The sequence below is a fragment of the Gymnodraco acuticeps genome, unplaced genomic scaffold (assembly GCF_902827175.1).
Source record: "Gymnodraco acuticeps unplaced genomic scaffold, fGymAcu1.1, whole genome shotgun sequence".
Classification (NCBI taxonomy): Eukaryota; Metazoa; Chordata; class Actinopteri; order Perciformes; family Bathydraconidae; genus Gymnodraco; species Gymnodraco acuticeps.
Window position 1 is genome coordinate 53,919 of NW_022991350.1, and position 27,739 is coordinate 81,657.

Sequence of the window (27,739 nt, forward strand, 5' to 3'; positions counted from 1 at the left end):
AAAATGAGTTATTTTCCCAAAAATACATATCTGGGGGACTGGCTCCCCTTTTTCCTCCCCTTTTTTTTACCACCCGCCTGAGTCCTTCTGGCGGGTGGTAAACTCCATCTAAGGCTAAATACCGGCACGAGTACCTTAAGGGAAAGTTGAAAAGAACTTTGAAGAGAGAGTTCAAGAGGGCGTGAAACCGTTGAGAGGTAAACGGGTGGGGTCCGCGCAGTCCGCCCGGGGGGATTCAACTCGGCGGGTTAGGGTCGGCCGCTCGGTGTGGGAGGATCTCCTCGTGGGACCTCTCCCCGGTGCTGGCTGGCCCCCGCCGGGCGCATTTCCTCCGCGGCGGTGCGCCGCGACCGGCTCTGGGTCGGCCTGGAAAGGCTCGGGGCGAAGGCGGCTCCGGCCGCGTGCTTTACAGCGCCCTCCGCCCGGACCTCGCCGCTTCCTGGGGCCGTGGACTAAGTGCTCGCTGCGCCCTCTCTCCCCCTCTGGGGGAGGGACGGGGCCCCCTGTTCCCGGTGCGACTATCAACCGGGTCGGACTGTCCTCAGTGCGCTCCGACCGCGTCGTGCCGTCACAGTGGGGATCGGCTCACGTAAAAGGCTTCAGGGGTCTGCGGCGATGTCGGCAACCCACCCGACCCGTCTTGAAACACGGACCAAGGAGTCTAACGCGCGCGCGAGTCAGAGGGTGCATTCAAAACCCCGTGGCGCAATGAAAGCGAGGGCCGGCGCGCACCGGCTGAGGTGGGATCCCGGCCCCTCGTCACACATACTGAGTGTGACGAAGAGGACTGCAGGCAGGTGATGCTGGAAAATGTGGCATTGAGGGCACAGAAGGATGCCCTCATTGATGAGGTGAAGACCCTACGCTCCAGGCTGAAAAAGGGGCTAAAACCCAGGAAGCAGAGTGCCACTGCTGCTGTGCTTGAGGAAGAGGAAGAATGTATACGATTTAACCCTTCTCTTGCGTTTCTGGTCAAAAGTGACCGAATTACTTTTGTTTTAATCATAAATATTGTGTTTTTCATCCAATTGCCTCAATACCTTATGTTATCCTCCACACTAGGCATCTGAACATATACACTTGATGATCATCACTGGCATTGAATGTTGAGTGATTTATTCAACAGTGAAACACCCTTGATGTTTTTGGTCAGAATTGACCGCCATAGAAAACGCATGGGTTTGAGTGTATTATGTTCATCCTGCAGATGGAAAACATCTATATACACACACACACACGCGCGTTACGGGAACCTCTCCCTTTCTCGGGCTGTATGATACAATGTATCATACCTTCTCACAGGTGCAAGCTCTGTGCCCCTCGAGAAACACAAACCTCTCACTTTCTCGCGCTAAATGCGCAAGAAAGTTTGAACCACATGAAGAGGAGATCGAACCAGATGAAGAGGAGATAGAGGAAGATGTCTCAGAAATGGAAGACAACAGCGATCCAGACTATTATATTACATTACATGTAATTTGTTAGACGCTTTTATCCAAAGTGACTTACTTACAATCCCCACAGGAGCAATTTGTGGTGAAGTGTCTTGCCCAGGGACACAACGACATGCTGACTGCAGTGGGACTCGAACTTGCTACCCTCTGATTCGAAGTCCAGCACTCTATCCACTTAGCCACAGCCCACACACCCCCCACAGTATGAGCCTACAAAAGACCAGGAAGAGGCACCTGAGGGAGAGGCCCCTGAGGGAGAGGAGGTAGAGGGCCCCTGAGATAGAAGCCCCTGAGGGAGAGGAGCCTGAGATGACATTCCACAATTTTGCATTGCCAACTATGTGCGTGAATACGCGTGAGCACGCACATGCACACACACACACGTTCTGTTATGGTATATTTCTCTTTCAATAAATGTTCATTGAGGAAAACGGTATCAGTGTCTTATTTTATATTCATCACAGTGAATGCTGAACTTGATGGGCCCACCGGTGGGTCCGGACCATGACATGAAACACTGGCTTGCTTGTATCAAATCAATACATCCCATACATCATTGGAACGGGAAGAATATCAGCCACAACACCAACTAAAGCATTTCCATCTCCAGTAAACACAGCCTACATGGCAAGCATTTTTATAATATACAGTAATGTAAAATAAGCACTATCTTTTAACTTCCTGCCAAAAATAATATGAAATTCACCCCTGGTGTCATTCTGTCTGTCACCCCTTGATTCTACTTGCTTTGACTGTTCAAATGAGATGTCAACCATCAAAATTGGATAAGGGGTTCCAGAGATATCACTGTGCAAAACACACCGGTCAATTTTGACCGAAAATAGCATGGGAAGGGGGGTATGACCTATCGCAAGAGAAGGGTTAAGAGCCTGGCAATCTCAAGTACCTCCAGCATAAACACAGTAGCCTCCGGCAGCAAGACCCCGGTCAAGACTGTCATGCATTCACCAGAAGCCTCTGGCAGCAATACCCCTCAAGACCCCGGCCAAGACTGTCATGCGGTCCGCAGAAGCCTCCGGTAGTGAGACCCCTCTCAAGACCCCGGTCAAGACTCTCATGCGGTCCCCAGAAGCCTCCAGTAGTGTGACCCCTCTCAAGACCCCGGCCAAGACTGTCATGCATTCACCAGCAGTCTCCGGCAGCAATACCCCTCTCAAGACCCCGGTCAAGACTGTCATGCGGTCCGCAGAAGCCTCCGGTAGTGAGACCCCTGTATGCCAGAAGACCCGTGCGTCTGTCTACAATAAGCTGAAAGCTAATCTGGCTAAGGACTGGCCCTCTCCCCCAAATCACTGGTCCACTGGGAAGGGACAGGGGATGCAGGCTCACCCAGTCTGATATGACCCACATCATCAAGCATCACAAAGATCCAGAAAGCAGGTCGATTCTCGCCAGGTTTATGTGTCACAACGAGCACTGCAGACCGGTTCTACGCAAATACGCCTGGAATAAAGGAGGGATTGAAGATCTGCTCCATGTTCAGGGCGGCAGCAGCTGCAGCAGCTGCAGCAGCATCATCGGAAGGAGTTCTACTGCTGTCAGATACCTCAGAAGAGGACTCAGGGGCGGAGAGCAGCGATACCTCTTCTTCAGGGCCGGTTGATACTCCTGATGAGGGGTAGGGGCCGTGGACTCAACCTTTTTCCCTCGGTGCACCGTACAAGTTAGACAGCTAATATGGCCCCCCGGGCCCCCGCTAATCATGTTTGTATTATGTTTATTATGTATATTGTGTATACTGTTTTTGTAAAAATCGTGTGATAATTAAATAAATAATAAAACATTAATATAACCTTGAAGGTTCCCAGGGGCAGATACAGTGCCAGTTTTCAGACTAATTAAATAATGTTTACCCAGGATTCAAACACCTTCCCTGGCTTGTAAAATGTGGTGATGCGCCCTGGAGGTATCAGACTATTTAAAACAACTTTTCCCTCCTTTCAAACACTTATTCCTGGGGTTTAGCCTGTCCTTTTCACGATATCATTTAACATTGACCCTCTCCTGAAAATGCACATATTCTGTGCATTTCCAGGAGAGGTTCAATGTTAAATGATATCGTGCAAAATGACAGGCTAAAACTCTCTTCCAGACGTTTAAAAACACTTTTCCCGACCATTTAAACATTATTTTTGGCTTGTAAAGTGCAGTGATGAGCCCTGGTAGTATCAGACTATTTAAAGGTTTACCAGGAGCATGAGAATATCCTCCACAGAAGGGGGGGTGGTGGTGCCGTGAAGAAGGCCGAATATGGATGCTGATGGGCTGACAGAAAAGCACCACAAAATCCACCACCTTTAATTGTTACCAGGGGCATGAGAACATCCTCCACAGGAGGGGGTGGTGGTGCCGTGAATAAGGCCGAATATGGATGCCGATGGGCGGACGGTAAAGCACCGCAAAATCCATCCCCCTTTTAGGGTTACCAGGGGCATGAGGTTCTGGAGGGTGTGATCATCTGGGTTTAGTCCGCGGGGGAGTGCTTAAGTCTGGGGGCCCAGGGAAGTGCGCATGTGAGGGAGACATACTGGAGGTCATTAGTCCGTCCTTTGGGGCTCTGTGAGGGGCCACATAGAGGTGCCATTACTGGTCTCTCTCCTGGTAGTGTGAAATAAGCAGAGTGCCCATGTGAGGGAGACATGCTGGAGGTCTGTAGTTCGTCCTTTGGTGGTCTGTGAGGGGCCACATAGAGGTGGTTTTCGCGGTCTCTCTCCTGGAGGTGTGAAATAACCTAAATGCCCAAGTTATGGAGGCATGCTGGAGGTCATTAGTCCGTCCTTTGATGCACTTTTCCCCGCATTTCAAACACTTATTCCTGAAAAAAGTGACATTTTGTACTTTCACACACATGTGTCTTCGAGTCACACACATGTGTCTCGCGTCAACCTCAACAGGATAGAGCGAGGTTTGATTCATCTTTTTTTCTGAATTTTTGCCATAATGCACGATTTCAAAAGCCTCTCCCCTGGACCATGGGTGTGTGTGTGTGTGTGTATGAGGCTCTATTTTCGTATACTTTTGTTCATTTCCCCCCCCCCCCCCCCCTTTTTCCTGGGTCTCACTGGTTTTCCAAAAAGTGAATTTGACTATTTTGACTCTGGAGGAATGTAAGAGGAGTTGACAGGGGACTCTACCCGCCTTATGAGGCACTATTTTCGGATACATTTTTACATTTTCTGCACAGCCTGCTCTCTGGGTTCACAGGTTCACTCTGCCTCTATTTACATCACTTTTCCCAACGTTTCAAACCCTTTTCCTGTGTAAAATTAGGTCTGTCACTTTGGGTAACCGCACCACTCTCGGACGTCTCCCGAGAGTGGACGTCCATTGCCTCTATATAGGGTTAGGCATGTGTTGGTTATGGTTAAGGGTAGGATAAGTCTCCAGGAAATGCATGTAAGTCAATGTAATGTCCCCTGAAGTGATGTATACATGATGTGTGTGTGTGTGTGTGTGTGTGTGTGTGTGTGTGTGTTTATCATTGGTCATGTGTATATCACAGATATACAGCAGAGGGAGACAGACAGCAGCTGTGAGTCACCCTGAAGCATGCTGGGAGGAGGAAGAGGACGAAGAGGAGGAAGAGGAGGACGGCAGCAGAGGCTGCAGAGATGCACTGACACACACACACTGAAAGGAGCTAACTGCTAACAGACAGACACACACAGAGAGAGAAAGACAGGTGGAGGGAGTCTGATGCTGGCAACACACACACACGCACACTTAGATGGCTGCAGTGAAGCTAGCTGGTTAGCATTCTGAGGATATAAAGCTAACCTATTGACAAACACACATTTATAGAGCAACAAACACACACACATTTATAGAGACACACACTCAGCGATGAAGATTTGCAGGCTGACTATTGGCCGGTAAGTGTTTGGTGTGTGTGTGTGTGTGTATATGTTCAGTTTGGCATGAACTGTCAGTGTGTATGAGTATGTGTGTGTGTTGCCTTGGTAACAGTCATGTAGTGTGTGTTACCTTTCCTCTCAGCTGAACTCTGCTGCAGAGCCTCGGATACTGCTGACTCTCAGACTGCTGTAGTATCATAGTAACATGGTACAATAATACTGTAACACACTGCTGTAGTATCACAGTACTATGGTACCATAATACTGTAACACACTGCTGTAGTATCATAGTACTATGTTACCATAATACTGTAACACACTGCTGTAGTATCACAGTACTATGGTACCATAATACTGTAACACACTGCTGTAGTATCACAGTAACATGGTACCATAATACTGTAACACACTGCTGTAGTATCACAGTACTATGGTACCATAATACTGTAACACACTGCTGTAGTATCACAGTACTATGGTACCATAATACTGTAACACACTGCTGTAGTATCATAGTACTATGGTACCATAATACTGTAACACACTGCTGTAGTATCATAGTAACATGGTACCATAATACTGTAACACACTGCTGTAGTATCATAGTACTATGGTACCATAATACTGTAACACACTGCTGTAGTATCATAGTACTAGGGTACCATAATACTGTAACACACTGCTGTAGTATCATAGTACTATGGTACCATAATACTGTAACACACTGCTGTAGTATCATAGTAACATGGTACCATAATACTGTAACACACTGCTGTAGTATCACAGTACTATGGTACCATAATACTGTGACACACTGCTGTAGTATCATAGTACTAGGGTACCATAATACTGTAACACACTGCTGTAGTATCATAGTACTATGGTACCATAATACTGTAACACACTGCTGTAGTATCACAGTACTATGGTACCATAATACTGTAACACACTGCTGTAGTATCATAGTACTAGGGTACCATAATACTGTAACACACTGCTGTAGTATCATAGTACTATGTTACCATAATACTGTAACACACTGCTGTAGTATCACAGTAACATGGTACCGTAATACTGTAACACACTGATCTAGTATCATAGTAACATGGTACCGTAATACTGTAACACACTGCTGTAGTATCACAGTACTAGGGTACCGTAATACTGTAACACTGCTGTAGTATCACAGTACTAGGGTACCATAATACTGTAAAACACTGCTGTAGTATCATAGTACTATGGTACCATAATACTGTAACACACTGCTGTAGTATCACAGTACTAGGGTACCGCAATAATGTAACACACTGCTGTAGTACAGTACTATGGTACCATAATACTGTAACACACTGCTGTAGTACTCATAGTACCATGGTACCATAATACACTGCTGTACTGCTGTAGTACTGTAATGTGTGTGTGTGTGTGTGTGTGTGTGTGTGTGTGTGTGTGTGTGTGTGTTGTGTGTGTGTGTGTGTGTGTGTGTGTGTGTGTGTGTGTGTGTGTGTGTGTGTGTGGTGTGTGTGTGTGTGTGTGTGTGTGTGTGTGTGTGTGTGTGTGTGTGTGTGTGTGTGTGTGTGTGTGGTGTTCAGATGTAGTCATAGCTAAGGTTGACGGACAGGTGTTGGGAGCGGAGCCTGCAGGTGGGGGTGATGTCAAAGAGAGGAGTGGGGGGGCGAGGGAAGGGGGAGCGGCCTGACGCCATGGCAACTCTCCAAGTGGCCAATGAGGAGCTGAGGGCCAAACTGATGGACATCCAGATAGAATTCCAGCACGAGAAGAACAAGGTCAGGACTACAAGTCCCAGAATTCCCCGGGTCATATGACAAGCACTAACCCCTCCCTCCCACAGGTGAGCCGTCTGGAGCGGGAGAAGAGCCAGGAGCTGAAGGCGGAGCATCATCGATCCTCATTGGCTCTGACGGAGCTGAAGACCAAACTGCACGAGGAGAGGACGAGGGAGCTGTCAATCACCCGGGAGACGTTACTACGGCAACACGAGATGGAGCTAATGAGGGTCATCAAGATCAAAGACGCAGAAATACAACGACTCAACGGGCTGGTTCTGACTCTGAGGGACGGGACTACAGACAAGGTGAGACACCTGTACCTGTACCTGTCTGTCTGCCATGGTTCTGATTCTGAGGGACGGGACTACAGACAAGGTGAGACACCTGTAACTGTCTGTCTGCCATGGTTCTGACTCTGAGGGACGGGACTACAGACAAGGTTAGACACCTGTACCTGTACCTGTCTGTCTGCCATGGTTTTGACTCTGAGGGACGGGACTACAGACAAGGTGAGACACCTGTACCTGTCTGTCTGCCATGGTTCTGACTCTGAGGGACGGGACTACAGACAAGGTGAGACACCTGTACCTGTACCTGTCTGTCTGCCATGGTTTTCACTCTGATGGACGGGACTACAGACAAGGTGAGACACCTGTACCTGTCTGTCTGCCATGGTTCTGACTCTGAGGGATGGGACTACAGACAAGGTGAGACACCTGTACCTGTCTGTCTGCCATGGTTCTGACTCTGAGGGACGGGACTACAGACATGGTGGGATACCTGTACCTGTCTGTCTGCCATGGTTCTGACTCTGAGGGACGGGACTACAGACAAGGTGGGGCACCTGTACCTGTACATGTCTGTCTGCCATGGTTCTGACTCTGAGGGACGGGACTACAGACAAGGTGAGACACCTTTACCCATCTGTCTGCCATGGTTCTGACTCTGAGGGACGGGACTACAGACAAGGTGAGACACCTGTACCTGTACCTGTCTCTCTGCCATAGTTCTGACTCTGAGGGACGGGACTACAGACAAGGTGAGACACCTGTACCTGTCTGTCTGCCATGGTTCTGACTCTGAGGGACGGGACTACAGACCAGGTGAGACACCTGTACCCGTCTGTCTGCCATGGTTCTGACTCTGAGGGACGGGACTACAGACAAGGTGAGACACCTGTACCTGTCTGTCTGCCATGGTTCTGACTCTGAGGGACGGGACTACAGACAAGGTGAGACACCTGTACCTGTCTGTCTGCCATGGTTCTGACTCTGAGGGACGGGACTACAGACAAGGTGAGACACCTGTACCTGTACCTGTCTCTCTGCCATAGTTCTGACTCTGAGGGACGGGACTACAGACAAGGTGAGACACCTGTACCTGTCTGTCTGCCATGGTTCTGACTCTGAGGGACGGGACTACAGACAAGGTGAGACACATTACATTACATTACATTAAGCTGACGCTTTTATCCAAAACGACTTACAATAAGTACATTTGACCAGGAAGACACAACCTTGAAGAAAACAGAATCATATAAGTACATCAGGTTTCATAGAGCCAAACATTTCAAGTGCTACTCAACTGGCTTTAGGTAAGCCAGTCCTTTATTAGTATAAAAGTGCTTCGTTAATCGTTCTAACGCTCGAAGTGGAGTCGAAAGAGATGAGTTTTCAGTTTGCGCCGGAAGATGTGCAAGCTATCTGCCGTCCTGATGTCAATGGGGAGCTCATTCCACCATCTTGGAGCCAGGACAGCAAACCCACGTGTTTTCGCCGATGGGAACTTGGGTCCCCCTCGCAGCGAGGGCGCAACGAGTCGTTTGGCTGATGCAGAGCGTAGTGCACGCGCTGGGGTGTACGGTTTAACCATGTCCTGGATGTAGGAAGTGCCAGATCCATTCGCAGCATGGTAAGCAAGTACCAGTGTCTTGAAGTGGATTCTAGCAGTTACCGGAAGCCAGTGAAGGGAGCGGAGGAGCGGAGTGGTGTGGGAGAATTTAGGAAGGTTGAAAACCAGACGAGCCGCTGCATTCTGGATGAGCTGCAGAGGTCGGATGGCACATGCAGGTAGACCAGCCAGGAGGGAGTTGCAGTAGTCTAGGCGTGAGATGACGAGAGCCTGGACCAGAACCTGAGTCGCTTTCTGAGTCAGCTGGGGACGTATCCTCCTGATGTTGTAAAGCGTGCATCTGCAGCAACGGGTTGTAGCAGCGATGTTTGCAGTGAAGGACAGGTTGTTATCTAGGGTCACACCCAGATTCCTTGCAGTCTGAGTCGGGGAAACAACTGAGGTGCCGATGTTGATTGTTAGGTCAAGAGTGGGACAATATTTTCCCGGGAGGAAGAGCAGCTCAGTGTTGTCAAGGTTGAGCTTGAGGTGGTGAGCAGACATCCACTGAGAGATGTCAGCTAGACAAGCAGAGATGCGTGCAACGACCTGGGTCTCTGAGCGGGGAAAGGACAGAATTAATTGGGTGTCATCAGCGTAGCAGTGGTAAGAAAAACCATGCGGGTTAATGACTGATCCGAGCGAGTTTGTGTACAGGGAGAAGAGGAGGGGACCAAGAACAGAGCCCTGAGGGACCCCCGTAGTTAATTGACAAGGGTCGGACTCAGACCCTCTCCAAGTCACCCTGTAGGTACGGTCTTTCAGGTATGAGGTGAGGAGGGAAAGTGCAGAGCCTGAAACTCCAAGTTTTTGGAGAGTGCGAAGGAGGATCTGATGATTCACCGTGTCGAATGCAGCAGACAGGTCCAATAGGATGATGACAGAGGAGAGGGATGCAGTTTTGGCAGTGTGCAGTTCCTCCGTGACAGCAATGAGAGCAGTTTCTGTGGAGTGACCTGCCTTGAAACCAGACTGGTGCGGATCCAGAAGGTTGTTCTGATTGAGATAACAGGAGAGTTGTTTAAAGACAGCGCGTTCAAGTGATTTAGACAGGAACGGGAGGAGAGAGACAGGCCTGTAGTTTATAACATCAGACGGGTTGAGAGTGGGTTTCTTTAGGAGAGGGTTTACTCTTGCCTCCTTGAGACTGTTTGGAAAGTGACCAGAAGTTAGAGAAGTGTTGATGAAATGGGTGAGAAACGGTAGAATATCAGGAGCGATAGTCTGAAGGAGGTTTGAAGGGATAGGGTCCAGAGGACAGGTGGTAGGGCGGGCAGGGGTAATGAGGGTAAGAACCTCACTTGGAGAGAGAGGGGAAAAGGAGGTAAGTGTGTTGGTGGAAGGAGGGTCTGGTGACCCAGCGGTGAGTAAAGGTGAGTCAGAAAAAGAAGAGCGAATATCATCAACCTTTTTTTCAAAGTGGGTAACAAAGTCGCTTGACAGAAGTGAGGAGGGGGGAGGAGCTTTTGGAGGGTCCAAGAGGGTGGAGAAGATGGAAAATAGTTTTTTAGGATTGGAATAGGAAGATTGGATCTTATCTTGAAAGAAAGTGCTTTTTGCCTGAGAGATCGAAGCAGAGAAAGAGGAGAGGAGAGCCTGATAGGTTAGGAGGTCGTCACAGTGTTTGGATTTCCACCATTTCCGCTCTGCTGCCCTAAGGACGGTTATATTAGCACGCAGTGCATCATTTAGCCAGGGAGCAGGAGGGGACTGACGAGCCTGCCGAGATGTGAGAGGACAGAGCGAGTCCAGAGTGGATGAGAGAGTAGAGAGGAGAGTTTCTGCAGCAGAGTTTGGAGGCAGGAGATGGAACGAATCAGAGGAAGGGAGGGCTGAGAGCACCGACGAGGCAAAGGTAGAGGGGGAGAGGGAGCGAAGGTTACGGCGGACAAGTGCAGGATGAGAAGAGATTAGTTTGTTATGTTTGGAAAGGGATAGAGATAATGAAATGAAGAAGTGATCGGATGTGTGGAGCGGGTTTACAGAGAGGTTAGAAGTAGCGCAGTTCCTTGAGAATATGAGATCAAGGACATTGCCAGCTTTATGAGTCGGTGGGGACGTAGACAGTGAGAAAGCAAAGGCGGTTAACAGAGATGTTAGTTTGTCTATCCTCCCCGTCTGGAGGTTGAAGTCTCCGAGAAGTACAGCGGGAGGGCCAGTTTCAGGGATGAGTGAGAGGAGATTATCTAATTCCTCCAAGAAGTCCCCCAAGGCGCCTGGTGGACGGTAGAGAACAACAATGGTTAACTGTATAGGATGGGTTACTGTGACGGCATGGAATTCAAAGGTGAAAGGAGTGAAGTTAGGTAGCTTGAAGAGGGAAAAGCTCCATTTGGGAGAGAGCAGGAGACCAGTGCCACCTCCTCTGCCAGTGGGTCTGGGTGTATGGGAGAAGGAATATGCAGTGGAGAGAGCTGCTGGGGTGGATGTGTTGGATGGAGTAATCCAGGTCTCAGTGAGAGCAAGGAAATCCAGAGACTGCAGGGAGGCGTAGCCAGAGATGAAGTCAGCCTTAGGAACAGCTGACTGGCAATTCCACAGGCCACCAGAAACTAGATGTTGGATCTCAGTGGAGCACGTGGGATAGACGAGAGCAGGCCGGTTATATCGATTAGGAGATACACTGGGCCAGGGATAATTGCGAGAAGACACATGAACAGGAATAGAGAAAATACACATGATTATAGCATGTGGGGCTAGAAAACTAAAGAAAAGAGAAATAAGACACCAGCTCGATCAGAGTAGGATTTGCCTCCCTCGTGACTCCCGCAGGACTCCAATGTCTTTGTCAGTCTTCGGCTGTCTGACGCTGAAGCTGACGCTCCAGGAAAGAGCTACCCGAAATGGACGCCTGATTGCTCAGTTCTCACAGCTGTAGGGCCACGGCCCTCTAATTAGTTAACTATCTAAAGCTGATGGGCGACAATAGACTGGCCGTGCCTATATTAATGCAGGCTTGAGTGCTGAGACCTGTAAAGCAGGTTTCGCCTGAGCAGATCTGAGATTTAAAATCTCTCAAACGCGATTTAGCCGTTTACGCTACAATAACAATTTATACAGAGTCGAATAAATGAAACAGAGAAGTCTAATTAAACAAGAATATAACTTACAGTGGTTGCTGCGTCAATAGGTAATGTCGTCACCGGGTCCAGATGCACACTGAGTTCATCAGATTTTAAATGCGGTATTTAAATGCTTTTTAAGGTACACAATGACTGAGTCACGCGGTTGTACTTCACTCTATCAATAGACTGGCCGTGCCTATATTAATGCAGGCTTGAGTGCTGAGACCTGTAAAGCAGGTTTCGCCTGAGCAGATCTGAGATTTTAAATCTCTCAAACGCGATTTAGTTAAAAGTTCTATCGCTCGAAGTGGAGTCGAAAGAGATGAGTTTTCAGTCTGCGCCGGAAGATGTGCAAGCTATCTGCTGTCCTGATGTCAATGGGGAGCTCATTCCACCATTTTGGAGCCAGGATAGCAAACCCACGTGTTTTTGCCGATGGGAACTTGGGTCCCCCTCGCAGCGAGGGCGCAGCGAGTCGTTTGGCTGATGCAGAGCGTAGTGCACGCGCTGGGGTGTACGGTTTAACCATGTCCTGGATGTACGAAGGGCCAGATCCATTCGCAGCATGGTAAGCAAGTACCAGTGTCTTGAAGTGGATTCTAGCAGTTACCGGAAGCCAGTGAAGGGAGCGGAGGAGCGGAGTGGTGTGGGGAAATTTAGGTAGGTTGAAGACCAGACGAGCCGCTGCATTCTGGATGAGCTGCAGAGGTCGGATGGCACATGCAGGTAGACCAGCCAGGAGGGAGTTGCAGTAGGCGAGAGATGACGAGAGCCTGGACCAGAACCTGCGTCGCTTTCTGTGTCAGCTGGGGACGTATCTTCCTGATGTTGTAAAGCGTGTATCTGCAGCAGCGGGTTGTAGCAGCAATGTTTGCAGTGAAGGACAGGTTGTTATCTAGGTTGTTATTTTAAATCTCTCAAACGCGATTTAGCCGTTTACGCTACAATAACAATTTATACAGAGTCGAATAAATGAAACAGAGAAGTCTAATTAAACAAGAATATAACTTACAGTGGTTGCTGCGTCAATAGGTAATGTCGTTACCGGGTCCAGATGCACACTGACACCTGTACCCGTCTGTCTGCCATGGTTCTGACTCTGAGGGACGGGACTACAGACAAGGTGAGACACCTGTACCTGTCTGTCTGCCATGGTTCTGACTCTGAGGGACGGGACTACAGACAAGGTGAGACACCTGTATCTGTACCTGTCTCTCTGCCATAGTTCTGACTCTGAGGGACGGGACTACAGACAAGGTGAGACACCTGTACCTGTCTGTCTGCCATGGTTCTGACTCTGAGGGACGGGACTACAGACAAGATGAGACACCTGTACCCGTCTGTCTGCCATGGTTCTGACTCTGAGGGACGGGACTACAGACAAGGTGAGACACCTGTACCTGTCTGTCTGCCATGGTTCTGACTCTGAGGGATGGGACTACAGACAAGGTGAGACACCTGTACCTGTACCTGTCTCTCAGCCATAGTTCTGACTCTGAGGGACGGGACTACAGACAAGGTGAGACACCTGTACCTGTCTGTCTGCCATGGTTCTGACTCTGAGGGACGGGACTACAGAAAAGGTGAGACACCTGTACCCGTCTGTCTGCCATGGTTCTGACTCTGAGGGACGGGACTACAGACAAGGTGAGACACCTGTACCTGTCTGTCTGCCATGGTTCTGACTCTGAGGGACAGGACTACAGACAAGGTGAGACACCTGTACCTGTCTTTCTGTTATGTTTCTGACTCCCCACAGGTGAGGCCCCCCATCCCTCTACCTGTCTGTCTCTCACCTTTCTGACCCCCCCCCCCCCCCCCCAGGTGAGGCCCCCCTACCTGGAGGCGGAGGAGTCCAGAAGGATCTGGGACTCGGAGCGATGTCGCCTCCATCAGGAGATCCAGGACCTGAGGGGCGCTAAGAGGAGCGCAGAGGAAGCTCTGAGCTCGGCTCAACAGGCGGGACAGACCAGAGCAGCAGAGCTCAGATCAGCTTATCACCAACACCAGGAGGAGCTGAACCGAACCAAGAGGGAGTGTGAGAGAGAGATCAGGAGACTGGTGAGACAGACACACACACACACACACACACACACACACACACACACACACACACACACACACTGGTAAAGCACAATGAACAGACTGGTACAGACTGTGATGACTCTCACAGCTGGACAGGAAACAGGAAGCTGCTGTTCTTCTTTATGAGGACATTCAACAATAGCAAAGATAACAACGATAATAATAATACATGTTTTTTCTATAGAGGATGAACCGACCACAACAGTAAACATGTTAACACTAGAACCGCCAGAGAATTGTTATACCTTCTGGATCCGCACCAGTCTGGTTTCAAGGCAGGTCACTCCACAGAAACTGCTCTCATTGCTGTCACGGAGGAACTGCACACTGCCAAAACTGCATCCCTCTCCTCTGTCATCATCCTGTTGGACCTGTCTGCTGCATTCGACACGGTGAATCATCAGATCCTCCTTCGCACTCTCCAAAAACTTGGAGTTTCAGGCTCTGCACTTTCCCTCCTCACCTCATACCTGAAAGACCGTACCTACAGGGTGACTTGGAGAGGGTCTGAGTCCGACCCTTGTCAATTAACTACGGGGGTCCCTCAGGGCTCTGTTCTTGGTCCCCTCCTCTTCTCCTTGTACACAAACTCGCTCAGATCAGTCATTAGCCCGCATGGTTTTTCTTACCACTGCTACGCTGACGACACCCAATTAATTCTGTCCTTTCCCCGCTCAGAGACCCAGGTCGTCGCACGCATCTCTGCTTGTCTAGCTGACATCTCTCAGTGGATGTCTGCTCACCACCTCAAGCTCAACCTTGACAAGACTGAGCTGCTCTTCCTCCCGGGAAAAGATTGTCCAACTCTTGACCTGACAATCAACATCGGCACCTCAGTTGTTTCCCCGACTCAGACTGCAAGGAATCTGGGTGTGACCCTAGATAACAACCTGTCCTTCACTGCAAACATCGCTGCTACAACCCGCTGCTGCAGATACACGCTTTACAACATCAGGAAGATACGTCCCCAGCTGACTCAGAAAGCGACTCAGGTTCTGGTCCAGGCTCTCGTCATCTCACGCCTAGACTACTGCAACTCCCTCCTGGCTGGTCTACCTGCATGTGCCATCCGACCTCTGCAGCTCATCCAGAATGCAGCGGCTCGTCTGGTTTTCAACCTTCCTAAATTCTCCCACACCACTCCGCTCCTCCGCTCCCTTCACTGGCTTCCGGTAACTGCTAGAATCCTCTTCAAGACACTGGTACTTGCTTACCGTGCTGCGAATGGATCTGGCCCTTCCTACATCCAGGACATGGTTAAACCGTACACCCCAGCGCGTGCACTACGCTCTGCATCAGCCAAACGACTCGTTGCGCCCTCGCTGCGAGGGGGACCCAAGTTCCCATCGGCGAAAACACGTGGGTTTGCTATCCTGGCTCCAAGATGGTGGAATGAGCTCCCCATTGACATCAGGACGGCAGATAGCTTGCACATCTTCCGGCGCAAACTGAAAACTCATCTCTTTCGACTCCACTTCGAGCGTTAGAACGATTAACGAAGCACTTTTATACTAATAAAGGACTGGATTACCTAAAGCCAGTTGAGTAGCACTTGAAATGTTTGGCTCTATGAAACCTGATATACTTATATGATTCTGTTTTCTTCAAGGTTGTGTCTTCCTGGTCGAATGTACTTATTGTAAGTCACTTTGGACAAAAGCGTCAGCTAAATGCAATGTAATGTAATGTAATGTAATGTAATACCTAAAACCGCCACCTGGGTCAAATTGACCCAGCATTAGAATGTATTGCTTTTCAAAGAAAAATGGTCCTGTGGTATTGGTATTTTGACAAGCAATTTTGTTAAATTGTTTCGTTTATTAACGGTACAACATAGGGTTTCGTGAGGCGGTTGTCCTTGTTGGGTGAAAAACAAACAGCTGTTTGCTGCGGAGCGCAGTGCAGGCAGTCTCCCGTGAGCGGGAGCCCGCTCCTTCACTACAGACTGTCGCTATCAATCTATCTCTCTCTCTCTCTCAATCTATCTCTCAATCTATAAGGAACTGCAGTAGACAAAAGGCGTTGCTATAGCAACACGTCATGTTTGTTTACACGCAATAGCGCGAAAAGGGGTGGGGTCAATATGACCCGCTTGGCGGAAATAGGTATAAATGATAATTATTTTGCCGATTTCTTCAATCTGACTTCATATTGACAATTTTTAACAACATAGGGTGCTACATAACATACTTTCAGGAAAAGTCACGGACTGGGAGACTTTAATATGTTATTGAAAAAAAGTTACATACAATAAAAAACAGCTCTGGGTCAAATTGACCCCGTTGGCGGTTCTAGTGTTAAATAGACTGTACTTCCACATGTTGACGGGCTGGGATCAAACCCACAACCGCACTCCTATCGCAACGGCCCTTATTCTGGCCCCTCGTCAGTGACAAACGCAGAACCCAGGTTCATAACCTCTCCATCACCATGGGTTCCTAACCTGTGGGCCACGGCCCCCTAGTTGTCCATGGAGGCGTTGCAAGTGGGCCGCCAATTTTTTTTTTATTACATTTTTTTATTTACTTAAAAGAAAAATGTTGTAGGGGCTAAAGACACAAACATGGACATAACAATAACATATAGGAGATGAGATTCCCATCTCAGACAAAAACAAAACAAAAACAGAATAAATAGAGATACAGTCAGCTGGATCACTTCAACATTTCACAAACAAAAATAGGTTGACAACCAAAAACCACCAAAAACACAACATGGCATATTTATTGTTCCTTTCATCATCATCATCATCATCTGCTTTATTTCTTGGTCCATTATTAAAAGAAATACAACACTCAAATATAAATTAAAAAAGGCAGTTATACCAATGTTTCCACAGAGGTGACTGGTATCGTACAGCACTGAAACACGGATTTGAGAGCAGCATAATTACAGAGTTATGAGAAACATTCAATCGACAGATGAATTTGTACATTAGATTTCTCAAAAGAGCATGGAACGTGTTGACTCGTGCATTACAGAACATTTCACTTGCACTGCACCACCTTGGTTTTCTAAGCAGTATGCGCAAACAATCATTATAAGCAACCTGGAGCTTCCGGAGGCTCGCCTTCTTATACTTGAGTCACAAGGGGGCAGTATAGAGAGGAGTGCAATAAGCTCTAAAGAGGTTCACCTTAACCTTATCTGAACACCAAGAGAATTTTCTAGCCAACATGTTGGCTTGTGTATATAAGACACGCCGCTGTCTATTACATTATTACATTACATTACATTGCATTTAGCTGACGCTTTTATCCAAAGCGACTTACAATAAGTACATTCGACCAGGAAGACACAACCTTGAAGAAAACCGAATCATATAAGTACATCAGGTTTCATAGAGCCAAAAAATTTCAAGTGCTACTCAACTGGCTTTAGATAAGCCAGTCCTTTATCAGTATATAAGTGCTTTGTTAAAAGTTCTATCGCTCGAAGTGGAGTCGAAAGAGATGAGTTTTCAGTCTGCGCCGGAAGATGTGCAAGCTATCTGCTGTCCTGATGTCAATGGGGAGCTCATTCCACCATTTTGGAGCCAGGATAGCAAACCCACGTGTTTTTGCCGATGGGAACTTGGGTCCCCCTCGCAGCGAGTCGTTTGGCTGATGCAGAGCGTAGTGCACGCGCTGGGGTGTACGGTTTAACCATGTCCTGGATGTACGAAGGGCCAGATCCATTCGCAGCATGGTAAGCAAGTACCAGTGTCTTGAAGTGGATTCTAGCAGTTACCGGAAGCCAGTGAAGGGAGCGGAGGAGCGGAGTGGTGTGGGGAAATGTAGGTAGGTTGAAGACCAGACGAGCCGCTGCATTCTGGATGAGCTGCAGAGGTCGGATGGCACATGCAGGTAGACCAGCCAGGAGGGAGTTGCAGTAGGCGAGAGATGACGAGAGCCTGGACCAGAACCTGCGTCGCTTTCTGTGTCAGCTGGGGACGTATCTTCCTGATGTTGTAAAGCGTGTATCTGCAGCAGCGGGTTGTAGCAGCAATGTTTGCAGTGAAGGACAGGTTGTTATCTAGGGTCACACCCAGATTCCTTGCAGTCTGAGTCGGGGAAACAACTGAGGTGCCGATGTTGATTGTTAGGTCAAGAGTGGGACAATCTTTTCCCGGAAGGAAAAGCAGTTCAGTCTTGTCAAGGTTGAGCTTGAGGTGATGAGCAGACATCCACTGAGAGATGTCAGCTAGACAAGCAGAGATGCGTGCGACGACCTGGGTCTCTGAGCGGGGAAAGGACAGAATTAATTGGGTGTCGTCAGCGTAGCAGTGGTATGAAAAACCATGCGGGCTAATGACTGATCCGAGCGAGTTTGTGTACAGGGAGAAGAGGAGGGGACCAAGAACAGAGCCCTGAGGGACCCCTGTAGTTAATTGACAAGGGTCGGACTCAGACCCTCTCCAAGTCACCCTGTAGGTACGGTCTTTCAGATATGAGGTGAGGAGGGAAAGTGCAGAGCCTGAAACTCCAAGTTTTTGGAGAGTGCGAAGGAGGATCTGATGATTCACCGTGTCGAATGCAGCAGACAGGTCCAACAGGATGATGACAGAGGAGAGGGAGGCTGCTTTAGCAGTGTGCAGTTCCTCAGTGACAGCAATGAGAGCAGTTTCTGTGGAGTGACCTGCCTTGAAACCAGACTGGTGCGGATCCAGAAGGTTGTTCTCATGGAGATAACAGGAGAGTTGTTTAAAGACAGCGCGTTCAAGTGATTTAGACAGGAACGGGAGGAGAGAGACAGGCCTGTAGTTTATAACATCAGACGGGTTGAGAGTAGGTTTCTTTAGGAGAGGGTTTACTCTTGCCTCCTTGAGACTGTTTGGAAAGTGACCAGAAGTTAGAGAAGTGTTGATGAAATGGGTGAGAAACGGTAGAATATCAGGAGCGATAGTCTGAAGGAGGTTTGAAGGGATAGGGTCCAGAGGACAGGTGGTAGGGCGGGCAGAGGTAATGAGGGTAAGAACCTCACTTGGAGAGAGAGGGGAAAAGGAGGTTAGTGTGTTGGTGGAAGGAGGGTCTGGTGACCCAGCGGTGAGTAAAGGTGAGTCAGAAAAAGAAGAGTGAATATCATCAACCTTTTTTTCAAAGTGGGTAACAAAGTCGCTTGGCAGAAGTGAGGAGGGGGGAGGGGCTTTTGGAGGGTCCAAGAGGGTGGAGAAGATGGAAAATAGTTTTTTCGGGTTGGAATAGGAAGATTGGATCTTATCTTGAAAGAAAGTGCTTTTTGCCTGAGAGATCGAAGCAGAGAAAGAGGAGAGGAGAGCCTGATAGGTTAGGAGGTCGTCACGGTGTTTGGATTTCCACCGTTTCCGCTCTGCTGCCCTAAGGACGGTTCTATTAGCACGCAGTGCATCATTTAGCCAGGGAGCAGGAGGGGACTGACGAGCCTGCCGAGATGTGAGAGGACAGAGAGAGTCCAGAGTGGATGAGAGAGTAGAGAGGAGAGATTCTGCAGCAGAGTTTGAAGGCAGGAGTTGGAACGAGTCAGAGGAAGGGAGGGCTGAGAGCACCGACGAGGCAAAGGTAGAGGGGGAGAGGGAACGAAGGTTACGGCGGACAAGTGCAGGATGAGAAGAGATTAGTTTGTTATGTTTGGAAAGGGGTAGAGAGAATGAAATGAAGAAGTGATCGGATGTGTGGAGCGGGTTTACAGAGAGGTTAGAAGTAGCGCAGTTCCTTGAGAATATGAGATCAAGGACATTGCCAGCTTTATGAGTCGGTGGGGACGGAGACAGTGAGAAAGCAAAGGCGGTTAACAGGGATGTTAGTTCGTCTATCTTCCCCGTCTGGAGGTTGAAGTCTCCGAGAAGTACAGCGGGAGGGCCAGTTTCAGGGATGTGTGAGAGGAGATGATCTAATTCCTCCAAGAAGTCCCCCAAGGCGCCTGGTGGACGGTAGAGAACAACAATGGTTAACTGTATAGGATGGGTTACTGTGACGGCATGGAATTCAAAGGTGGAAGGAGTGAAGTTAGGTAGCTTGAAGAGGGAAAAGCTCCATTTGGGAGAGAGCAGGAGACCAGTGCCACCTCCTCTGCCAGTTGGTCTGGGTTAATGGGAGAAGGAATATGCAGTGGAGAGAGCTGCTGGGGTGGATGTGTTGGATGGAGTAATCCAGGTCTCAGTGAGAGCAAGGAAATCTAGAGATTGCAGGGAGGCGTAGCCAGAGATGAAGTCAGCCTTAGGAACAGCTGACTGGCAATTCCACAGGCCACCTGAAACTAGATGTTGGATCTCAGTGGAGCATGTGGGATAGATGAGAGCAGGCCGGTTATATCGATTAGGAGACACACGGGGCCAGTGATAATTGCGAGAAGAAACATGAACAGGAATGGAGAAAATACACATGATTATAGCATGAGGGGCTAGAAAACTAAAGAAAAGAGAAATAAGACACCAGCTCAATCAGAGTAGGATTTGCCTCCCTCGTGACTCCCGTAGGACTCCAATGTCTTTGTCAGTCTTACTCCCGTAGGACTCTAATGTCTGTCAGTCTTCGGCTGTCTGACGCTTAAGCTGACGCTCCAGGAAAGAGCTACCTAAAATGGACGCCTGATTGCTGAGTTCTCACAGCTGTAGGGGCACGCCCCTCTAATTAGTTAACTATCTACAGCTGATGGGCGACAATAGACTGGCCCTGCCTATATTATAATGCAGGATTGAGAGCTGAGACCTGTGAAGCAGGTTTCGCCTGAGCAGATCTGAGATTTAAAATCTCTCAAAAGCGATTTAGCCGTTTTAGCTACAATAACTACAGAACAATTATACAGAGTCGAATAAATGAAACAGAGAAGTCTAATTAAACAAGAATATAACTTACAGTGGTTGCTGCGTCAATAGGAAATGTTGTCACCGGTCAGATGTACACTGTCATCATCATCAGCCATTTCATCTGTGATGATGTGTCCCAGATACTTAGTGTTACAGCAAACAGACAGCAGGTACTTAGTGTTACAGCAAACAGACAGCACCTGTCCTGATAGGTAGAATGTTGGAAAACAAAGGTTCTTATCCCCTTTTGCTCTGCAGATCATTACAGCGCTCTTCTTAGCATTGTATTTAACGTCAAATTTGACTCCGTAATCAGAACAAACTTTTAGCAACTGTTGAAAACCAGCACTGCTAGGAGAAACAATTGCCAGATTATCGGCATACATGAGATGGTTTACAATCACATTACCAATCACACACCCTGTTTTACAGACACTTAAATCATCTGATAGATCATTCATATATATATTAAAAAGGCACGGTGAGAGGAGCCCCCCCTTGCGGACTCCATTACCAACACGAAATGGCGCCGAGACTGCATTCCCCCATTTGATCCGCATGCTCTGGTTGGCATACCAATAAGCCAGGATCCTAATTATACTGTTAGGCACACCCCTTTGTCTCCATTTTAAAAACAGTTTATGATGGTTAACTCGATCAAAAGCCTTAGAGGCATCAATGAACCAATCAGAACAGTGGAATTCTGTCTTCTATATGTTTCTACCATTTCCTTCAAAGCATAGATGCATAGCTCAGTACCATGCTTAGCCTTGAAGCCAAACTGGTTATCTGAGGTACATAAATAAGAACATAGTCTATCTAACAGCATTCTTTCCAGGACTTTGGATAACACACTGGCTAGAGCAATTGGTCCATAATTATCCAAGCTCCCTACCTTGCCCGCCTTGTCCTTAATGACAGGGACCAAAGTAACAGTCAACATGGAGTCTGGCAACATACCATGAGTCATGAGGCCGGTAAAACAAATGGCAAGAAGAACTGAAACCTTCGGGCTTGCCAGTTTAAGGTGCTCTGCAGTAATTCGGTCAGAGCCGCATGCTTTGTTATCAGCTAGCTGCAATTGCTCGATAAACCTCTTTAGCTGTGATTCCCACTGTGTCACTTTTCACAACATTACCAACTTTGTAGGGGTCACTTTTAACACAATTAAGTATAGTAGAGTAATGTTGCCTCCACAACTCAGCTATGTTATCGGCTCCAGATACTCCCTCTATGGTACACGGTAATAATGTACTAGCCCTGTTCAGAGCTCTCACCTCCTTCCAGCAGCCAGTCACATCATTATGAAGGAGCTTTTAAGCCATAGAGTCCGCTCTCAATGTTTCTGTATGTTTGTTGACATAACAAACTGCATATTTATATCTAGCATTTGTACGCTTTTTGAGATCCAGAACAGGCCCCTCTCTGGGCCTTCCTGCCTGGACCCAGGCCCCAAAAGCATTCTTGTATTCAGCGTATTGATCAGCCACATGTTTATTCCACCCTGGCTTGACGTTGTGTCTCTTCCTAGAGTAGGTATAGCACGGTCTACTGGCTTCACAGCTCCCACAATACAATCATACATGTTACAGAGGTCTTCACGGTGAGATCTTTCATTACAACCCACATCAACACACAGAGTTGCCACTTTGGGTAGATAAACATCACTCAATAGGACATCAGTTCTCCCATAGTACAATAGCCTATCCTCATTTGTGAGCTTGGACCAGTCCACTTTAGTGGTACAGGCATTTTTAACCTCCTGAGACATCTCAGGGAGACTATCATAATCTAGTGACATTACAAAAGGAATGTGATCTGACATTGATGCCTCATACACAATCTCAATTAATCTTACAGTGTCATGGGCATTAGCAGTGCTTCTGCAATGGCCCAGCCATGAAGTTGTATGCCAGGCTTCGCTTATATATGAATAGCTATAGTAGGCAGAAGTATTTGGCTTGATAATATAATATTGTTATCATCACAAAACTGTAGCATATGCTTAGCAAACAAGGACCTTTTGTCTGATATGTCAGCATTCATATCACCCACTACATAAACACTGGTGGAATGATTATCAGCAATAAAATAATGTATAAAAGCAAGTCTGTTCAGGTATTCATCTTCATTATGCTGTGACTCATACGGTGTATATACATTGAGAATGCTAAACTCCTTGTTATTCATTTTGATCTGTACAGCAATACACCAGTCAACTTCAAGCCTGATGACATTAATGACCGCGTCCAGCTTTTTGTGCCACAGGATAGCCACGCCCCCTGCTATCCTTCCTCTCACTATTCCCAGAGAGAGGTCCGTAGTGGACTCACCAGCCCCGTGAAAATTGTCATTAAGAGAGTTCAACTTTCCCAAGTCCTGCTTTGGTGAGAAAGTTTCTTGCAAGCATAAAATGTCACATTTTTGTAGCAAGTTGTCCACCACTACACGTCGGATCCTATCAGCAGCGCTGTTGCCCAGGCGCAGCCCGCGACAGTTCAATGATCCAACCCGCATAACGTTTAGCTAAGCAGCTCAGCCGTTGCCCCATTCAGTACCCTCGCACCAGCAAAAGGTCTAGCTCTGCTAGCCCCTATCACCTCCGCTTTACTTGGTTCATAGTATCGCCTCACAACTGAGCCTTCAGGCCAGAGTTCTGGGTTAAACATCTCCGTAACTTCATTGCACTCAGCACACACTTTAAACGAGCTATATCTGTTGCTCGCTGTGTCAATACGGTAACAGTTAATGTCACGGCCGAGTTGTTCAGTAGATATTCGGACAGTGTCTCAGCATCAAGGTCTGGCGAGAATTTGGTAGCAAAAACACTCACCAACTTCGTACGGATCACTTTTATATTCCCTTGTGCAGCAGTGCCACCAATAGGCTTAGGCATCCTCCGTTCAGGTTTCCAAACAAGCTGTTTAGATAAGGCAGACTGGCCCTCGGCCCTATTCCTCCGACCTCGGCCCTGTTTCACAACTTGACTCCATACCTGCCAATTTATCGCATTTCCTCCAGGGCTCACACAGGCACTCTCGGTCCCTGACGCAGCGACCGGGTCAACACAGTTGGGATGTACATCAGTAGAAGAGCCGGGGGGGCTCGCATCCTTCACCGACACCGCACCATCCTGGCCATCACCCTGAGCGCTCCCACAGGCAGTTTCAGCGTCACTTGGTACAGCCAGTTCTCCACCACGACTCGGCTCCAACTGGCGTTCTACGGCAGCAACTCTGCTGTCCATGGTCGCAGCCGCAGCACGCAGGTCCTTACCGATATCTGCCTGAACTTCCACTACGTGTCTTAATGCGCAAACCTCGCTGTGCAGTCGCTCCATCTTGCTCAGCAGGTTGGACACATCCAGGTTGTTAAACGTAACAGGCGGCAGCTCATCCAGGTAGTGGGAGACAACACTGGGATGTTTTCACTCATTCAGCACTTTTAGGCAGCTTTTGATATTGTTTGCATCCTTCTGGTTGCCTTTAAAGGCCACACACCGCTGCTTGGTTTCAGGACAGAGTTCAAACAACGTCTTTTTAGAAGTCTCAATCCATTCGGAATCAAAGCTGTTAGAGGCTACAAGGACTAGCTCGTCCTGGGTCATAGTTTTAATTTTAACAGCCAGGAAGTTGAGTAACTCATCCTCTACAATAACTAGGCCGTCAACAGTCTTGTATATTGTAGGTTTTAGTCGAGGCCGGTGGTTTGAATCAGGAGCTACCAAGCCACAACACACACCATCAGCCATCTTGGTTCTCAGTCTTTAATCTCACTCTTCGTTAGAGCTCATTATTTCCCATTTCATGGCGTGTTGAGCCACTACTAATCTACTCTTCAAACACCTTCAATTAAGATTACTCCTTGATTGACTTTTAAACATATATATTTTAGCCAGAAGAATAGTTGTATTTATTAACTGTGTGCGGTCTTCATCTAAAAGCCCAAATAAAATATTAAAGGGTGTAAATGTAAATTCAATATTTGCTGCCAAATAATTTGCAAAACATTATGATTTGTGTGGAAAAATTTCATTATTAAGATTTTTTTTTTTTAACCTCTTTTCCTTTCTCTTTCTTGATGCTCCTTAGCAACGGTCATTACAGTCCTTGACAGCGGTCTGTTCTACTGGATTTACAACATGTACACACGGTCACATGTTCTGAATCAACCAATCAGAACTTTATTTAGCCTCCGTATTATTATGGTTGAATGTGGGCCGCACATTTTTTTTTATTCTTAAGTGGACCCTTAGTTGAAAAAGGTTGGGAACCACTGCTGTAGACCAGGGTTGCCAACTTTGGGTACCTGGCTGGAGTGAGATTTTGATATCATGGGTTTAATTACACATATGCGCACTAAATGACTGCTATCGTGTCAGCAGCGGGACCTTAGCATATATATAGGATATATATATACAATATATACAAATACACAATATTGGACACAGACTATAAAGGGCACAAAGTTTCATTCACTAATGAAAGTCAAACACATGTGTTAGAGCCAGTAATTTGATTTGATAAGAAAGGCCACCTAATTGTGACGGAAATAACTGAAGATGGACATTAAGACACCCTGTCTATCTCAAATAGAATATGAAGACTGACTTTGTCTGGCTCTTTTTGAATGTTTGTTTATTGTTATTAAAGATGCCCATAACAATAGGAGCCGGTATGTTAGAGCCAGTATTTTGATTTGATAAGAAAGGCCACCTAATTGTGACGTCTGTAGTCAACGCACTATAAAGGACTACAATTCCCACGGCGCCTGTGCTAACGCCACAGTGATGGGCAACCTGTTGAGAGACGCCATCGAGGAACCGTTTTTTTTTTTTAACCGTACTCAACCGTACTCGTAACCGTACAAGTACCCTTTAAGTTGTGAAGTTATCAAGAAAGAAAGAATACCTAAGTTGTGTTGTTTTATTTGAGTTTTGCCTATTTCTTTTGAATATTGTAAAGGCCTATTTTTCTTTGTTGCATGTGCAAAAGTTTGTTATTTTATTTTGAGTAAATACATCGCAACATCTTCTAAACCATCGGAGGCCAAGCAGCACTTCAAACTGTGAGTACTTTAAAGGTGACATGTCATGCTTTTCCGGTTATTACCCGTCCCCTTGTGTTATGAAGGTTTTTATGCATGTAAACGGTGTGCAGAGTCAAAACCCTCAAAGTACACCATGTAGGGAGTAAAACTCTAAAGCAGAAAATACCTCCCCAAAACGCCTCGTTGGAGATACGTCACTGTCCATTTGATTCTTCCGGGTACATCATGATGTCATGTCGTCCCCAGAACGAAATGGACCAATCCGTGGAGCCGTTACGTTACGTCCGCGGAGCCGTTACGTTAAGCCCCCGCTGATTGGTCCAAATTGACCAATCCACGGACTTCCTCAAACACTCAGTGCTGCAGGCAGCTCTGCTGATTTCTCCTCCCGGGCTGCAGGTTGATAACAGACAGTTGGGATCGCGGCGAAATTCTCTCTGCAGACCCATTCTCTCTGCAGACCCATTCTCTCTGCAGACCCATTCTCTCTGCAGACCCATTCTCTCTGCAGACCCATTCTCTCTGCAGACCCATTCTCACAGCGTTTATCAACCCTTTTCTTACTCAATCTCAAGACACACTTATTGTTTTTACTTCGGCTGTGACTTTGTGTGTGCTCAGGGTGAGTTTGGCTGTGTTTGGCTGTGTATCGCTAAACAAGGAAATAACACCTCCACGGAGCTCAGCGCGATTCACAACGTCCCGACTGGTCCCGACCAATCGGAGCACACTGGGCTCACAGGGAGGGGGGGGGGCAAGAGCTGCAACGAGCCGTTTAGTGGAGAGAGTGAATACTGCTGAATATACATACTATACAGAGATGCTGTATGCGAAACCAATGTGAGTTTGGAAAATTGCACAGTATAAATATATTCTAGTAGACCACAACAATGGAATTATGATCAGTGGAAATGGCCATGACATGTGACCTTTAAGGAAAGAAACGAGTTAGAACTGTCTGTTTAAGGCGTCTAGTGGCTTGGTGGAAAAACAAGGAAGGAAGCCACGACATTGTTAAAATCTCTCGTGACGGACAAATCCGTGTGGAATTAAATGGTTGCCACCATCTTATTATAATGAATGAAATACTCTTGTAAATGAATGGATACGAGCGGATGTGAATCGTGAGTTTACAAATCACGGACTTTATAGTGAACAAGGAAGGACCGCATTGACTTTCTGGATTGTGACAACGTGGATTTCTGTGGAAAAAGGCTTGTGCCGCATGTTGTGGATGTTGCAATACACTATAATCTAATGCTGGAAGTGGAATAAATTTGCCTATGAATAAAGTGTGGAACGTAACTCAAGGAGCGCATCTTGAAAAGCGCTTTAATAAGTTTGTCTATCTGGCTTACTGCCGCGGATCCCAGCCGCACAATAACAAAGCGCAACATTAAAATAAGGACAGCTGTTTACAAGTGGATGTTTAATGACGATAAAGCATAACAATGGCTGAAAAAGAAAATGTGGAAACGAATGAAAGTCCTATGGACCCAAACGGGAATGAACGTGTGCCCGTGGAAAATGCTGACGTCAGACCAAAAAGAACAATAAGACCTACAGAAAAGGCTTTAGAAGATAAACTGGCGCAGTTAATTTAAAAAAGGAGAACGAAATTGGGTCAAGTCTCAAGGAAAGAAAACGAGATTTGATTCACTCATGATTGATTATGGGAATATCATTGAGATGCAAGGTTGTCATGGGGTTTTTCAAATATTCTCCAAAGAGTTTTCAAACTCACATTACTCAGAGCAAGAACAAGAAA

General features: G+C 47.3%; 1 protein-coding gene across 11 annotated transcripts in view; it reads left to right on the top strand.

Annotated features, from left to right (window-relative positions):
- The first annotated feature begins 5,027 nt into the window (after positions 1-5,027).
- The window catches only part of jakmip3 (Janus kinase and microtubule interacting protein 3), a 106,769-nt gene continuing 84,057 nt past the window's right edge, over positions 5,028-27,739 (top strand). For 10 of the 11 annotated variants that reach the window (XR_004571609.1, XR_004571611.1, XR_004571610.1 and 7 more), the window contains exons 1-4: positions 5,028-5,347; positions 6,922-7,116; positions 7,182-7,424; positions 13,899-14,135. Coding sequence is in view for 8 of the 11 variants with exons in the window: in XM_034240625.1 (XP_034096516.1) it covers positions 6,982-7,116; positions 7,182-7,424; positions 13,899-14,135 (615 nt within the window). In the remaining 3 variants the exon portion in view is untranslated. Of the gene's footprint in view, positions 5,348-6,921; positions 7,117-7,181; positions 7,425-13,228; positions 13,262-13,898; positions 14,136-27,739 lie in introns of all 11 variants that reach the window. The other variant, XM_034240626.1, reaches the window with a different exon arrangement.